At 39.4% G+C, this 17967-nt stretch overlaps 1 protein-coding gene across 2 annotated transcripts; it reads left to right on the forward strand.

Annotated features, from left to right (window-relative positions):
* Nucleotides 1–2583: 2583 nt before the first annotated feature.
* agfg2 (ArfGAP with FG repeats 2) lies at nt 2584–17958 on the forward strand. 2 transcript variants are annotated; one of them, XM_026935975.3, is made up of 14 exons: nt 2584–3473; nt 4215–4308; nt 6001–6116; nt 6226–6355; nt 8718–8838; nt 9183–9287; nt 9391–9423; nt 10814–11002; nt 11573–11657; nt 11799–11845; nt 13960–14043; nt 15296–15418; nt 16302–16372; nt 16742–17958. In XM_026935975.3, exons 1-14 carry the CDS (start codon nt 3307–3309, stop codon nt 16787–16789), a joined length of 1413 nt encoding a protein of 470 aa, XP_026791776.1. In that variant the 5' UTR covers nt 2584–3306; the 3' UTR covers nt 16790–17958. The 2 variants fall into 2 exon arrangements, with proteins under 2 accessions (XP_026791776.1, XP_026791777.1); XM_026935976.3 differs by lacking the exon at nt 9391–9423.
* The last annotated feature ends 9 nt before the right edge of the window (nt 17959–17967 follow it).

Consider the following 17967-nt stretch of genomic DNA (forward strand, 5'->3'; position numbering starts at 1 on the left):
GATGATCCACCACACAAATATGTGATCCTGTGGTGACTCTGTTCCCTGACAGGTCTGATTGTTGTTTATAGCAACAAATAGGCTTCATTCATTACAGTAATGAACAAAGGTCACCTGTATGGTAGGTTTATCTGATGACAGAACCAGTGAGTATAGTCAGAAGGTAGGTGTACCTAATAACCTGGTAAGCAGGCTCTGTATACTGTCTGGAAGTATTCATATTCAGAAGCAATATCTATCCATTATAATTGCTTTGGCATAAACTACTGTTGGTTTTAATCTCTTGAACTGTTGAGACAGGATGGCTAACAGCTGTGTGCAGTGTAGGCCTACTGGTTAAACCTGTTGTGCTCCACCTGACACCACACACACAGAGAATCACCTAAGATTACAGAGGAGCTGCAACAACACAGATAAGTCACAGCTATCTGGAGCATGTAAAAACATGTGTACAAATAACATTTTATGTGGTTCTCCTTCTTTCTATTATTTGCTGTATGTTATATTTAGGCATATACACACATCCATTTTCTGTACCACAGGGTGCCAGTCCATTGCAGGTCACAGTCACACACACACACACACACTATGGAAATGCCAATCAGCCTCCAACACATGTCTTTGGATTGGGGGAGGAAACCCCTGAAGCATGGGGAGAAGGCAGGGGTGGGATTCAAGCACTCAACCCTGGAGGTGCAAGGCAACCATGCTAACCACTAAGCCACCATGCCCCATATATACACCGATCAGCCATAACATTAAAACCACCTGCCTAATATTGTGTAGGTCCCCCTTGTGCTGCCAAAACAGCTCTGATCCGTCAAGTCATGGACTTCACAAGACCGCTGAAGGTTTGCTGTGGTATTTGGCACCAAGACATTATCAGCAGATCCTTTAAGTCCTGTAAGTTGCGAGGTGGCTCCTCAATGGATCGGACTTGTTTGTCCAGCACGTCTCACAGATGTTTGATCGGATTGAGATTTGGGGAATCTGCGGACCAAGTCAACACCTTGAACACTTTGTCATGTTCCTCAAATCATTCCTGAACAATTTTTGCAGTGTGGCAGGGCACATTATCCCGCTGAAAGAGGCCACTGCCATTAGTAAATAACGTTGCCATGAAGGGGTGTACTTGGTCTGCAACAACATTTAGGTAGGTGGTACGTGTCAAAGTAAGATCCACATGAATGCCAGGACCTGAGGTTTCCCAGCAGAACATTGCCCAGATCATCAGTCCGCCTCCGCCGGCTTGCCTTTTTACCATAGTGCATCCTGGTGCCATCTCTTCCCCAAGTAAGCGACGCACACGCACCCGGCTGTCCACGTGATGTAAAAGCAAACATGATTCATCAGACCAGGCCACCTTCTTCCATTGCCCCATGGTCCCGTCCTGATGCTCAGATGCCCATTGTAGGTGCTTCCGACAGTGGACAGGGGTCGGCATGAGCACTCTGACCGGTCTGCGGCTATGCAGCCCCAGCAAGCTGCCATGCGCTGTGTGTTCTGACACCTTTCTATCATAGCCAGTATTAACTTTTTCAGCATTTGTGCTTCTTTCCTTCACTCCCCACTCCCGCATCAGTGAGCCTTGGGCGCCTGTGACCCTATTGTCCTTCCTTGGACCACTTTTGGTAGGTACTAACCACTGCATACCAGGAACACCCCACAAGAACTGATGTTTTGGAGATGCTCTGACTAAAATGCTCTGTCTAGTCATCACAATTTGGCGCTTGTAAAAGTCACTCAGATCCTTATGCTTGCCAATTTTTCTGTTTCCAACATCAACTTGGAGAACTGACTGTTCACTTGCTGCCTAATATATCCCACTCCTTGACAGGTGCCACTGTAACGAGATAATCAACGTTATTCACTTCACCTCTCTGTGGTTTTAATGTTATGGCTGATTGATGTGTGTGTGTTTGTGTGTGTGTGTGTGTGTGTGTATATGTATACAGTGATCTTATGCCCACTGGCCTTGCCCCCCTGTGGCCCACCCTTAGCACCAACACTGGAATCTGTCATGGTTGCTTTGAACACAGCGCAGGACTACATCTCTGATGGTGACACTCACGTCACATGGCTGATCGGTGTGTGCGTGTATGTGTGTGTGTGTGTGTGTGTGTGTATATACACACATTACATACATATATATTACATATATATAATACGGTACTATCTATTTGTATGCGCTATTGGTTAGACAATAATAAATAATTTGCAGCTGTTATAATCGAGTTGTAAAAGTATAAACGCGATCAAATCGCGCCACCTGGTGGCCATTGGACAGTTTTACAGTTTTCTTAGCTTAGTTACTCTGGGTTTCTATAAAAAAAAAAAAAATATATATATATATATATATATATATATATATATATATTATTATTATTATTTGCAGTGTCAGAGTTGCACTGATTAAATGTATTCATATTTGTTTGTTTCTTTACTGCGCTGCATTAGTGTGAAGACATTATGTTCATATCTCCACACCAGCAATGTGGATGGCAGGGTTTTTATTTTCAAAACGACATGGCCTTCTAAAAAAAAAAAAAAAAAAAGAAGGGGGTAGTCTGATAACATTCCGTTTGTCTGTGAGCAATAAAACGGAAATTTCCGGATAACACTAGAGATATGCACGTGAAAAGAAAACAAAACAAGACAAAACAAGATCTGGTTAATTATATTAGTGAGTTGTTTTTGGCAGCTAATACATCCTGTTGCTGTTCAGCTTTTCCTGAGGATCTGTGCGCTTCATGCATCGCTGCTTTCCGCACTGAAAGCCCAGATTTCTGTCACCGCTCCAGCAAAGCAGCGTCGTGTCTTCGTGGAAGGACGGGCGGGTTCTCCTGAGCTTCACCATGTAACACGATGGTCATGAGTGCGTGGCAAACGCAAGAAGAAGAAGAAGAAGAAAATCTCAGGACAGATATGAAGTGGATCATTGCTTTTTAAGGCGCGCGCTAGAAATTGCTTATGGACAGCAATGGATAACTAAATATGCAGTAGCAAAAAACAAACAAATAAAAAACTCCAGTGGACAGCTCGGTGACTACGCATCTGAAATATGCATGTGAGATCCCTGAGATAAATCGTCTGAAGATTATGCAGTCGCAGAGTGGCTTGTATAAGGCGGACCTGAGAAACGCAGAGGAGTAAAGCGAAGGAGGAACTGAGTGCAGTCTAACGGAGCGCCACTTCACGTCTCCCTGCTGCAGACTCGACATCCCTGACAGGCGGTGTATATCTATATATATCTATATATGTATATGTGTGTGTGAGAGAGAGTGTGTGTGCAACCAACGCACGAGCATGTCGAACCGAAAGCACCGGGACAACCAGGAGATTTGCGCCCGCAAGGTCCGCGAGCTCGCGCAAACAGGGCCCAATAAACACTGCTTCGAGTGCGGCCAGCCTGGTGTGACTTACACCGATATCACCGTGGGCTGCTTCGTTTGCACATCATGCTCCGGAATGCTGTAAGTACCCTAACATTTATGCACAACCCCCAGGTGTTATGTCATCTATCAGATTACTGTTATACGGACGCACAGGCCTGCGGGTCTAATAGTATGTGTTGTGGAGCATTATGTATGTTCACTTCAGTCTTATAGGCAACAGATCCGGGCTTAAGCCTGATCAAAGCTGATCATGTAGTAGGCGACGTGCTGTAGAGACTATGATCATAGCTAGGGCAAGCCCCCTGTCAGCCTGCCCCTCAGTACCCGAGCCTCGAGGAGGATTTTCAGTGTTTATGTCTTCATTCAGGCGGTAATCACTACTCTGTCATTTTTTCAGGCGTGCCCTCTCACCGCGCCTGTGCAACGTTTCATTCCGTCACGGTTTCAGGTTTTGCATCATTAAGCCTTTTTCCCTGCATGTCAGCAAGCACAAGATCAGACACTCAGATTTCACATTTCACTTTCTCATAGCTATTGTCACTAAGCTATTTCACCACCATGGCCTATTTTCACGCTTATGCATTTATTTATTTATTTATTTATTTTGTAGTTACCAGACACATTTCGTTATTTTAAGCTAACATTTTTGTTCCTTCATTATCACGTCTGCATTTTCTGAAATGAAATGAAATGCTATCCTCCACATCCCCGAGCTGTAGACGAATGCGTCGTCACTTTTCTCCTTTAATGCGCCCTATTCTGTTTCCAGCTGCTCTAACAATTCAATCCAAGCGGCTTTACCTCTCTTATTTCTTTCAGGAGAGGGCTCAACCCGCCCCACAGGGTCAAATCCATTTCCATGACAACCTTTTCCCAACAGGAAGTAGAGTTTTTGCAAAACCATGGCAACGAGGTGAGTGGCAGGCACTCCAGCGCGCAGACGACGCGTGGTAAATTGAGTGGGCGTGGTCATATAATAGACACGCCCCCAATGCCTTAGTTAAGACTGCATAAGACGAGCCTAATATTAAATTTAAGGCCTGAATGGTAAATAATACATCTTTTCTTGAGAAAAGGTGCTTATATTGTTTTTTTTTCTTTTTAAAATGTTATAGCCTACTACAGATCAGTGTTATTTGTTTATATGTGGTTTGGCAAGATGGCCATTTGTAGAACATATTATATGTTCCTAGGTGCAAAATGAATGACACATACATGACATATACAGTAATATACATTACTGGTCAAAATTTGGTCAAAATACCTACAATATCTGCATGAGTTATGTAGGAGTAATAGACCTCTCAAAAGCCCTGTTTGGATGAAATTACTTTCATCTACTGATGTCTACAATAACATTTTTTACACATCTTCCCTGTGATAAGACTCTGGGGTCCAGGCACCCATTAAATTAACACAGGAGGACCAAGTTGCCACAGAGTTGTTTCTCCTACAAGCCCAGATGTCTGTCTCACACATTTGAAGGCACATCTCCTGTTGTTTTATATGCGTCCATAGTTTGAATATAGAGAATATTATTGGATAATGTATGTTTATATTGATTTATTTAGCAGCATATAACATTAAATGATTTATGAGCTGACACTGATACAACTTCTCATTTATTTATTTCTAGAAAACTAAAAGTTCTATGATATTGTGATGTATGTAAATATAAAGTGGCTTTATACATGTAGCTATCATTATATTGACCCCTTTAATCAGCATATAATGTCACGCCCTTCTGGTTTCTTGATTTGCTTCAGAGGTCTATTACATGAGTTTGTACTTTGAGCTGTGCTCTAATGGTGCACAGCATTCTCTGCTCTCACTACCAAACCTTCTGTTCGTACATTATGCATGAGGAAAAAATCCACACTCCTAGAATATTTTGTATAAGTTACATGTAGGGTGCACATGGTTTGTGACTAGTCTGCCCATAGCAGTGAGTGTAAAAAGAGTTTCTTTCATCATGCTGAGCAGTTAGACTGGACTTGTGGGATGGCATAAAGTGCATTTGAGGAATGTAGCAGTTACTTGCTCTGTGTGTGTGGTCAGGAGGGTGCGAGCTCTCATGTGAAGTTAAGCCAGCCTGTTAAGTGCATAAATATTGAGCAGGGATACAAGGGGAGACGTGGAGTATTTGTAAAGGCCCTCAAATTCTTAAGAACTCTCACACTACATGCAATTGTACACATTTACTGATACACACATACACACATTGCATGTAATACCACTAAAAGCCTCTCACTCATTACTGCACTAGTCCCTTGTGAATATGTGAATGATTTATTGGTGGGAGCTCTTTTTTTTTATAATGCTTCTGAAATGCAGGTCTCAAATCTCTGAGTCATTTCCTCTCCTCCTCCTGCATAAAGGACTGGTGATTGTAGCAGATATGTATGGTAGATATGATTAAAAATGACAAGAAGATTATTGTATGGCTATGATGTTACTATTGGATAAATCATAGTGTCTGTGTGTATGTATGAAACTCAGTATTTAAAAGGAAGTGAATTATTTGCTGTGCCCCTTACTATATTCCATGATTATTTGAGCTGAATGGCAATCTAAAGACACACTATTCTGGTTTGTGGGAATGCAGGTTGGGAAAAGGATGTGGCTCTGTACGTTCGACCCAAAGACTGATGGCTCTTTTGACACATGTGACTCACAGAAGTTTAAAGAATTTCTTCAGGATAAGTATGAGAGGAAGAAATGGTGAGTCTGGTCACTTTTAATATTAAGGCTGTATTAGGTCTCAGATTTCAACTATGAGTCAGTTCATAGTATTCTAGATGTCCTTATGGACCATATCTTAATTTTCTAGGCATTTCTCTAAGAGTAAAGGAAGGAGGGATGTAGAGGCTCCATGGAGTACAGGAGTTCAAGCTCCTGCTCAGACTCAGCCTCCTTCTGGAAACCCAATGAACCCTGCAGCCCGGCCTTCACGTGCTCTGGTGAGAGAGATAGACGGAGAGAGAACTAGAGATAATCACAGAGAGGGAAAGAAAAAAAAAACAGACTGAAATTAGAAAATACATTACTGTGCAAAAGTCATAGGCATATATAAAAATTTGACAAGACTTTCAAAATTAACAAAATGAAACATTCCAATAATACATAGAAATTCTAGACACTGCCATATACAATAAAGAAACATAAACCAAATCAATATTTAATGTGACCCCCCCTTTGTGTTTAAAACTGCATCAGTTCTCTTAGGTACACTGTTGTGCAGTTTCATAAGAAAAGTACCTGCTAACCTGCGTTTTACAGTGATGGTGCAGCGGGCTCTGTAGCAAGATTTCCTGGTTTGAGTAATGGGGAAACCCCCTCCTGATTATGTGTCTTGGAGGTGGAAACAAAATTTGAGAAGCTATAAAGATTCTGGTGGATATTTGGGTTGGGGAGTTTTTAGAGGGGGAATGGGGGTGGTGCTCACTAGATAATAGTATGTACAGGGAAACAAGATAGCTAGCTGGCTACTTCCAATAAGCAATGACTGCTGTGTAAGTAAATTATTGAGATGGAGTGAATGGATTACTCAAGTGACAGAAATGACTCAAATTTTTTTTAAGTTACTGTTACACAGTGACATCCATCCATCCATTTTCCGTACTGTTTATACTACACAGGGCACACACGTTCACACACTGTGGAAAATTAGTCTACATCGCATGACTTTGGACTGGGAAGGAAGCAAGAGTACTCAGGGGAAACCCCTGAAGCATGGGGAGAACATGCAAGCTCTGTGTATGCAGGGTGTAGGCAGGATTTGAACCCCGAACCCCAGAGGTGTGAGGCAAATGTGCTAGCCTCTAAGCCACTGTGCCTCCTCAACAACTTGCCATATATTTTCAATTCAGAATATACAGAAGAATAATTGTGGCAATAAGAAAAGCAACAGGAGGCAAGCAGAGAGCAACTATAGGTCTTTCAAAATTACACTGAGCCAAATAACTGAAGGTAGCAACAACACAAGTAGCTACCATAATGTTAGCTAGCAGTGTTACAGGATTATGTGCCTTTGTGTTAACAATCTTACTAGGAGTTGCACAGCTGAAGATGAGTATTTGCTAGCAGACATAAACCAGTTCTCCTACATCAGTTGGGCTCCTTTTGTTCCGGGCATGGAGCTTCTTTGCTCTCCATTTTGTACTAAATACAGACAGAATCACAATTTTCTTTAGCATCTTCTTCAGTGGGAAACCCAGTAACTACACTTTCAAATGCCTTTTATAGTCCTCCAGTTTGAAGAGTTGTTTGCACACTGATAAATATCCATCATTTTTCAGTGGTATAGAGACTGCTTTAGTGTTGCTAAACAATCAAATGAGCTACTTGGTTAAAATCTAACAGAAGTATCTAGAGAGAATTTTATTCAGACTGACATTAGCTAAATGTTATCCACTAATTATTATGGATTTGCAATAAAAGACAGTGCAGATAAACTAACAGTTTCAAATGATGTAACTCTAGAAGATCATTATGGCTTGGTGTCAGTGGCTAATGATGCTAAGTGGTGGTTTAGCCTGCAACTACAGGACACTACATAGTGTATGACTGGTAGCTGCAGGCTAAACCACCACTTAGCATTATACGTATGTGGACATCTGACCAATCACACCCATATGTGCTTACTGAATTAGATCCCTCCAAATTACCTGTAAAAACAACAATTTTCTGTTGGCTTGGAAATGTGTCTGGTTTGATAGTATGCACAATGCATTTTAGAAAACAAATTCTGGCTTACATTTAAAAATCACTAAATCCCCCTATGTTTACAGTACAGTACCACTGGATTTTGGCTCTTGTAATACGTCAGAGGGATACATCAGGCTTATGTGCCTCACTCAGAGGTCCAAATTGGTTGATCACAGTAAGCATTCTCAATGCTTGAATTATGTACTGGCTTATTGCATGCTGGATATTGTAGTATTCAGGTGAAAACAGAAAAATGGCATAAAATCATGAATTTTGATAAACCATGGACAATAAGTGATACAGTCCCATGTAACATAAAACTACATACCATGATAAATAATATGTTAAATTCTATTTTTGTACCGGAATTTCCCTCTAAATATGTTACTTTCTAAAAAGAAAGAAACATTTCACATTTAATTTTTGGAAATTTACTCTTTTCAACTGATACTAAAGACAATAAAGATAAAAACTTACATAGAAAAAGGAGGCTAAGACTTTTGCACAGTACTGTATCTACTCCAGTAGTAGGGGAAATGAGAGTATTATGTTTAATGGGCAAAGAACAAAGTTCTTTGTGTGTGTGTGTGTGTGTGTGTGTGTGTGTTTTGGCAGTCCCAGGCTCAGGTGCCGTCATGGGATAGAGTTCCAGCTGTGTCTCCAGCTGATGTTCGTACAGAGGTTTTCACAGCTCGACCCACTCGATCTCAGAGCTTCAGAGACCACACTATTAAAGGCACTGATCATGCACTCTCATCTTCTCTTCTTTCATCTCTTCTCATATGTTCTCCTCCTTTCCACTCCACTTGTCACATCTTCCCATGTCTCCTCACCTTACATATCTTTTACTCTCCTCTTTAACCTCTTGTTTCTTCTCCTCTCATTTCCTCTATTCTCCTCGCCTGTCCTCCTCTCTTTTCTTTTTCCCTCACTTGTGCTCTGTTCTTTTCAGGCTCTTCTCATCCCTCTTCTCTCGATCTCTTTGTCTCGTTTGCGACTTTTTGTTCTACAAACACTATTCACTGTGGGGATTCATTCTATATCATTTATCAACTGACAGCTCCCCCTCCTCTCTCTCAGATTCCTTGTTAAGTGGGATGGAGAGGCAGAGACCAGGAACTATTTCTCCAGGAATGGGACCCCAGAGTCGCCTTCCCTCTTTCCCTGCCCTTCCACGCCCTTCAGGTGCACACATCTGTGCACACAGTTACAAATACACATAACCATGCACATAGATCTAGAATTTTGTGTATACTATATCTAAGTTTTTTCTATTTCAACCTTTCAGCAAGTAGCACTTTCAAAAACAGCTTCACACTAGGTAAGCTGCTGAGCATTGACAGCATGTCTGCATGCGCATGCACTATTATGACAGATATCTGTCTACTGACCACTAATATGGAGCTGAACTCTGTGAACAGGAATAACTCTGTGTGTGCATATTATTTATATGTTGAGTTCCCTGCATGTTCCCACAGTTTATTTTAAAAAGGTTCCTCAGTCAGAGGTTCTTCTAGACTGTCACACTGAGTCACACTGTGCTCTGTATGTGTTGAAATGTACCATGTTCATCTCAGACAGACAGCAACGGTGTGTGAAGTGTTAGTGATATGTGAATCAAGATCTAAATGCCAATGATGTCCTAGTCAGCTATGGAATGCTGTTGAGTCTGGCTTTGCATGGCCTCCACCCTTGGACTTCAAAGCACTGCCTACCAGCACCAACAGGTCAAGGACAGACACTCTGTTCTCTGACAAAAAATAGAAAAAAAGGCTTTAAAGCTTAGATATATTTAGGATGCGGCCCATACTGTAGGTCACTGACGTTGTTCACACCTCATGTGTTGACGGAGGAAAATGTTCCAAACGATGCTGGTCTGAACTGTATAGATTTGAAGGAATTTTATGATTAATAAATTGATGCTGCTACATTCGTGTTGGGCTGACGCATTGTTATGGTGCTCAAATATGAGAACTGTGGCTGTAAAGATGGCACTACATTATATACAATTAGTCTGACTTTTATTAATGATGATTTAGGGCTCTATTTGTATGCAGGTGTAATTCATTGCTATAATGCCAGTGTATTGCTTATTTTGTTGGGTGTCAGCCAATTTTTCTCTTGTTCTTGCTCACTTGCTATTTTTGTGGCCAGAAATTAATCATAGCTGACATGTTATTATACACAAAATCTCATATATTTGACAGAATCAATAGAATCTCTAAAAGAATGAATTAAATACAAGACTCACCAAATTTACTGCTATAACAAAGGAGCAATTAGCCGATATGAATGCTATATCCTAGAGTGCCAACACACTCAGTTTTTAAAGAAAATGAAATGATCTGATTTGATATCAGGAGCGTGCCTAACCATACTTCCTGATACTGTATAGTAGTAATTCTAACCCAAGTGTTTTTACAGTTACCAAATGACTATACCATGAAAATATGCACCAGTGAGGTGATCTTTTATTTTTCTGCTTGCATTATTATGATATGGTCATAATTATCATTATTATCATCATCATTATTATGATGATCAAATTCTAAAGAAGGGCCTTTAGAATTTGGTTCATTGGCATACAACATTTAAATAAATAAGGAGTTAGCAGTTAAATCAGGTGTATTAAAACGGGGACAATATGACACTGTGTAGTGTACTAGGTTCATTAGGACTTGATCTGAGATCCACCGTTGTGACTATTATAGGTCGCACGGTATCCTCAGGAGGCGGAGCACCATTTAGGACTGTCCCTAAATCTCTAAGTTTGGACTTTGGAGGTCTTGGTTCAACCCCTAGTGCACTAAGCCCTCAGGCTCCACCACTTGTCTCCCAGGACAGGTATGCTGCCGTGTCTCAACTCGACAAGGCCTTTTCTGACAACACGCCCACCACAGGTAAAGTTGTCCCATGAGTGTGTATTTTATGAGATAAACAAGTTCAGAGATTCAAAGATAAATAAAGATAATCATGCTTCTTTTTTTCAAATGTGCCTTGTGTTGCTTATATGATGAAATAAGTGAAAGGGAGATGAAATTGTTAATGAAGGTTTTAGGCGAAAGGCAGGCCTTGCTCTGCCAGTCTGTTTTACAGAACACAGGAATGATTTTGCATTAGAGCGCTCAGTTCACCATGGATTCTACAAATACTGTTGTTTGTGTCACAGTAATAAGAAGAGCAAGAGCTTTAGAAGAAAAGGTTTTGTAACTATAGTTATACACTTAAATGCCTATGTTTAGGATTATATTACATTAAAACACATCAGAAACAACCTTTAAGGATAACTGTTGATGCTGATTGCTGCAGGGGGGTTGTAAAATACTTTATCTCTCTTAAAACAGATTTGAGATCAATTTCAGTGTGCAGTTTTATTGTTCAAGTGGAGGTGGAGTGGAGAGGCAAAGCTTGTAGGGAAGATATTTGAGACAGGGCCATAAGATGACTCAACACTGATGTGTCTTTTTTAGTTGCATCCACAACTCCCTCTAGTGGCCCTCCACAATACAGCACCCTGTTTGGCAACAGACTCTCTTCTAGTTCCACACCTGCAAGGTACATAATTACTGGACTGAATCACTTGTTACTCAATTATTAAAGCGTTAAACAAAGCAGCTCCTTTTTGTTTTGTGTTGGTACAATGGATTTTGTTTTTTTTTTGGCATTTGAATCTGATGATAAGTTTTTCTTTTCAAGTTCTCCAGGTGTGCCAGAGGTCACTGCAGCCTCTCAGACATTTGCAAGTGAGTGAATTATTTAGCAGTGTGTGTATTTATCCCCCTTGAATTTTTCCACTTTTTGGCCTCATGGTTGCCTCTCTGACTAATGGTGTCTTTACACTGTTGCTGATTTTTTGTTGGACAGTGTCCTTTAGGCTTGTTTGTGTCATATATATATATATATATATATATATATATATATATATATATATATATACATACACACACATATATACAGTCAGGTCCGGAAGTATTTGGCCAGTGAGTTTTTGTGATTTTGCCTTTATCCACCACAATGGATTTGAAATAAAACAATCAAGATGTGATTGAAGTGTAGACTTTCAGCATTATTTTAAGAGGTTCCACAAAAATATGGCATTTACCATTTAGGAATTACAGCCGTTTTCAACAAAGCACTTCCATTTTCAGGGGCTTAAAGGTATTTGGACAATCGACTGACAAGAAGTTAATTGACCAGGTGTGGTCCATTCCCTCATTACTTCAAGACAAATAAAGCAGATAAAAGGTCTGGAGTCGATATCAGGTATTGAGTTGGCATTTGGCAGTTGTTCGACTGGAGCTACCAATATGAAGTCCAAGGAGATCTCAATGCAAGTGAAGGAGGCCATCATTAGGCTGAAAAAACAACATAAATCTTTAAGAGAGATAGCAAAAACCTTAGGTTTCGCCAAATCAACAGTTGGGTGCATTCTTAAAAAAAGCACTGGTGAGCTCAACAACATCGAAAGGCCTGGAAGACCACGGAAGACAACTAAAGTGGATGATCGCAGAATTCTTTCCTTGGTGAAGAAAAACCCCTTCACAACATCAACAGAAGTCAAGAAGCGTATCATTGTCAAAATCTACAATCAAGAGACGCCTTCATGAATGTAAATACAGAGGTTTTACAACAAGGTGTAAACCACTGGTAACATTCAAGAACAGGAAAGCCAGATTAGACTTTGCTAGAAAACATCTAAAAAAGCCTCCCATGTTCTGGAATAAGATTCTTTGAACTGATGAAACCAAGATTAACTTGTACCAGAATGATGGGAAGAGAAAAGTATGGTGAAAGAAAGGATCAGCTCATGATCCAAAGTATACCACATCATGTGTCAGACATGGTGGAGGAAGTGTTACGGCATGGGCATGTATGGCTGCCAATGGAACAGGCTCAGTGGTATTTATTGACAGAAGTAGCAAGATGAATTCTGAGGTGTATAGGGCTATACTCTCTGCTCACTTTCAGCCAAATGCAACAAAACTGATAGGATGCTGCTTCACAGTGCAGGTGGATAATGACCCTAAACATACTGCGAAAGCAACTCAAGACTTTTTGAAAGCAAAGAAATGCCAAATGATAAATGCCATATTTTTGTGGAATCTCTAAAAATAAAGCTGGAAGTCTACACTTCAATTCCACTGTGGTGGTGTATAAAGGCAAAATCACAAAAACTCTGTTATTGTCCAAATACGTCCGAACCTGACTGTATACATATATATATATATATATATATATATATATATATATATATATATATATATATATAATGGATATATAATGGATTTATGGTGATCTACATACTCCTGCAGAGTATCTCTCAGGGTTTGGATATTTTTTTATAACCAAACCCTAACTGATACTTTTCTAGAGTTTTGCCTCGGACTTGTTTTTGATTGCACCGTGGCCTTCATGATGCTGTTAGTTTAGGTATGTGCTCTCACAAACTCTGCAGTCTTCCAGGAACAAGTGTGTTTGTATTGAGATCACATGACACACAGGTTGACTCTAATCATTCAATTATATAACTTCTAATGGCAAGTGGTTGCACCAGTACTAATTTAGGGTTTTTCAGCAGTTGAGGTGAATGATTTTTATTTGTAAATAATTTTGCAAAATATATTGATCCCCCCCACACAAGGGAGGTGACTAATTACGCAAATATGTATATAATTATACAAAATGTGTGTCTCCTCTATGCTGATATAATTTATGTAAATTGTTTTGAGATGTAGAGTTATTTCAGAGTCAGTTTTACTTGTGTTTAATTTTAAAATTTAATAGAGTTTTTTAAGTGTAATAATTTGCCTTCTAGGATTTTAGCTCCATGCATCTCTCTTTCTTTTCCTCTCCACAGATTTCCCAAACCCCTTCTCTTCTACAGCCAGCAGTTCACAGCCTGCTTTATCCCCCAGTAACCCCTTCAACAGCACAGCCACAGGTGAGCCTCATCCCAGCTTGGTGATAAATGTGTTACCAAATCTCTCTCACACACACAAACACACACACACACAAACAAACCCACAGGGTGCATGTTGTGCTTCTAAGGACTACTTCTATAATCCCAGATTAAGAGAAATTATTGGATGGTAGTAATCAAAAATATTTTTAGCTCAAGCTTAACCTCATGTATTTCCATGACACAAGAACATCACACCGTATGATTTTTTTTTAATATACAGCTAAATCAAACTCCAAGCAAAAAATATTGCACATGTAAAACATAATGTGATTTGTTAGCCTTAATTTGGGTAATCTTAGAGAGTTCCTTTTCCTTTTTTTAAGTCAAATCAAACAATTTACTCCCAAGTCAAATCAAACAATTTACTCCCAATAATATTCCCGATAATAAAATAATATTCTTAACCAAGACATAGTGATGTCACTTGTCTTTGTTAATAATGGTTGGGAATGGTTTCTGATTTAGTGCAGGCTGAAGATTCATATTCCAATGAAATAAATTCATGTGGTCATGCATTTGATGAGATCACCTTTCATATGGAACTTGAGAGACACACTATGACTGCAGCCCAACTACCAATCAGTATAGACCAAGCCATAAGGAAATGAAAATAAAAAATTAATTAGCATGAAAGCTATGAAACCTGATTTATATGCAACCCCAGTATGCAGGGAGTCAGTGGTCTGAGTCCCTGCACAGGCATGTAAAAATGATATGTGGCAGCGGTGCTATGGCAAGCCGCCAAGCCAGTGGTCAGAAATACTCAGTGGTAAAATATGACAGCTGTTTTGCCTGACGACAGGGCTGTTTTTCTTGCCATCACCATCTACTTTTACGAACTCGTAGATTCACACATTAAAACAGTTTCCTTACTGAACTTAAAGCAGAAAAGACCATATTATAGGCAGGTTTTTCTCCTAATGTGCTTATAATACAAGCCAGTGGAACAAAACAAACCCTCAGAATAGAGAAAACTATATTGTTTCTAATCTAAAGAGGCAATTACGAATTGCATTATGTTTAAATCAAATAAAAAGTATGTTAAATGGAACATTCCCTGTTTGCCACAGTGGTGTAGAGGTGCACATCTTTATTGCATAGTAAGATCATTGTAATTATGAGTACACTGGTTTTAGTGTCACTTGACCTGAATCAACCAGTAGAGTAAAAACATGGTGACTGCAGTACTTTGTTTAAATTCTGTGTTGTAAAGTTTTCTCCTTTTTAACAGGTGACAGCAATACACTTGTGTCACCCTCTCCTTCAGCTGCCTTCCCTCACTCAGCCTCCTTTCCTGCTCCCACCTCCCAGAATGCTTTTCCTCATGAGCCAGCTAATAATCAGGAGACAAATGGTGAGCTCAGACATTTCTTCTCCAGACTGTCAATCATGAGCTAAATGGTTGCTCTGGTCTTAAATGAGCCTGTGCCTAATGCATTTCCTTTAGTCAGTATGCAGTAAAGTATTTTCCAGATGGCTACATCAGTGATATACTGTATGTGTTATAATATTTGTATTATAAAGTTGTAAAAAGTCTACTTGTAAGTATTTCAGCAATACCTGTGCTACTCCAGCATTTAATGTAGTATGTCCATTTATTAGTGTTTTTACAATAGGTGTGTTTCTCCATCTAAAAGAGTAGCAGAGATTGAAATATATAAAAATAGCTACTTATAAAGTGTAAAGGCTTATAAAATATAAAGTAAAGTAATTTTAGTACAGGAAGAGGTATTTAAGATTAGGATCATAGCAAAAGAAACAGCCAAGCCTAAAGAGACTGAAACTAGTATACCAGTAGGTGTCTCTGAAGTGCCGATTTAGAGGCAGTCTATAAAATAAAAAATGAAAATAGCTAATGCTTTAATGAAACCTAATGAATGGTTAAGTGTGTGTTAATATTAGTAATCTATAAACAGAAATATTAACCATTTGATCTAACTCACACTTGAACAACTTGAACATGGATATTCTTCATTTAATACATCTAGATATAAGCAGGTCAGCCAGGTTGTGGAGATGAGCATGGGCAAAAACAAAGCACATTGTATGATTGGTGCTTTGCAAAAATGATGTGTTGTGTCAAGCAATTGTTCTGTTCCAGAGTCTGGAAATATTATACAGTATATACAATTTCCATCTTCATTATTAATTTAGTTTATTAGTTCATTATTTATGGCAAATAAACCTCCTGTGTTGTGTTGGATGTTGGATGTGATTGGTAAATTGATCAACTGCAGGTTTCACGTCTATCCCTGCACTGGAGTCCACATCCAAAGTCCAGCGGCCGATGTCTGTCAACCCATTTACTGTGAGTAGACCTCTGCTTTCTAGTAATGCGGCCGTCTAGTAATGTGTGGATGTGGTTTCCATTCTGCTCCTTTCAGGTCCATACCTTTAATTAGACACATTTAAATTGGTTAGCAAACATGCGTAACTTAGTACAGACTCTAGTTTGAATTCAGTACATGGATTTAATATGCAGTTCAGTGATTTACTGATGCAATATCAGTTATGTATAACATATATAATGACTATGGTGGCATCTAAAATTAGGCCGAATGTACTCTGTGAGTGAGTCATTTATGAGTGAAAGTGTGTGGTGTGTGTCTTTGGCATATGTGTGTTATAAGCATATATGTGCTTAGTTCACTACTGTTCTCTCCATGTGTTCTCTCAGGGGACGGTTTACCCCACCAGAGGAACGTCACTGAACCCCTTCATCTGATTCCACCATCCCTTTGAGGAGAGAGAGAGAGAGAGAGAGAGAGAGAGAGAGAGGTTGTGGGTGTATGTGAAAGAGAGACAGAGAGCTTGATGCCATTTCCATGACTTGAGGAAACTCCCTCCATCAGATAAGGGAGATAAACACACATGGACTGCCCATTTTCCTGAGATTAAGTTAATGTGTGTGTATTAAAGAGTGTACCCCTTTTGTTTGAGTCTGTGTTCGTATTTGTATGTGTGAATGTGTTATGTGTGTGCACCATTTTGCACCACACACTACAAATCAAAGTTTTTGTAAGCATGTGTGTCTTTGTGTTCATTTTTTTTTTTATGTATGTTTGTGCGTGGGTGTGTTCATGTCATACGTGTTTAATCAAACGAGCTATCTAATGGTGCCAGATAAGAAGTGGCAATAGCAGAAACACACACACACACACACACACACACTGCTGCTTTAATCTCCTGCCCTGTACTCTTGATAAATCATTGCTAGCCTTTAGCCTGCACCCAACTGGATTGCATTTTAGCAAAGACACCTAAGTATCAAGTTGTAGTAATTAAACACTGAAAGAGGGCAGCACGCAACTTGAGCTTCAAATATTATGATATTATTAATACGAAGTGTGCGGTTTTATTTAGCTCTCATTTGGCAGCCAACTCTCCAAATGCATGTTAATAGGAGAAACAGACTTAATCATGTGTTTGTATATGTATGTGACGCATACATGTATGTACGTCATCAGCCTGCATGCGCTTCATGAGCAAGAAGCTGCCTGAATGTACTGCAATTTTGGTAATTTCACACAAAGTGTTATTTGCATTATTCATGTTTATGGACCAAATAATGTCAGGCATCATGTACATTTTTTTTTCTTTTCCAGTATTTTTGCATTGGTTCATTTAGAATGTCTTTGTAACAGGAAGTATCCACATGCATAAAAAGCTATTCATTTGTTTGTGTCAATGTGTATCTAATTGTGTAAGTTACATTATGGAAATCAAGCCTCAGTTTGAATTTTGCTGCTTCAGGATTTCATGCAATATAACTATTTTTAAGATTTGCATTTATATTTTTATCTGTGAAAAAAGACATCATTGCGTTATGAATGTAATTGCACTTCTTTAGAGCTTTAAAGTGGAAATTAAAAAAGAGAAAGGTATCACTTTCAACTTTGCATG

Source organism: Pangasianodon hypophthalmus, chromosome 4 (assembly GCF_027358585.1).
Source record: "Pangasianodon hypophthalmus isolate fPanHyp1 chromosome 4, fPanHyp1.pri, whole genome shotgun sequence".
NCBI classification, from domain to species: domain Eukaryota; kingdom Metazoa; phylum Chordata; class Actinopteri; order Siluriformes; family Pangasiidae; genus Pangasianodon; species Pangasianodon hypophthalmus.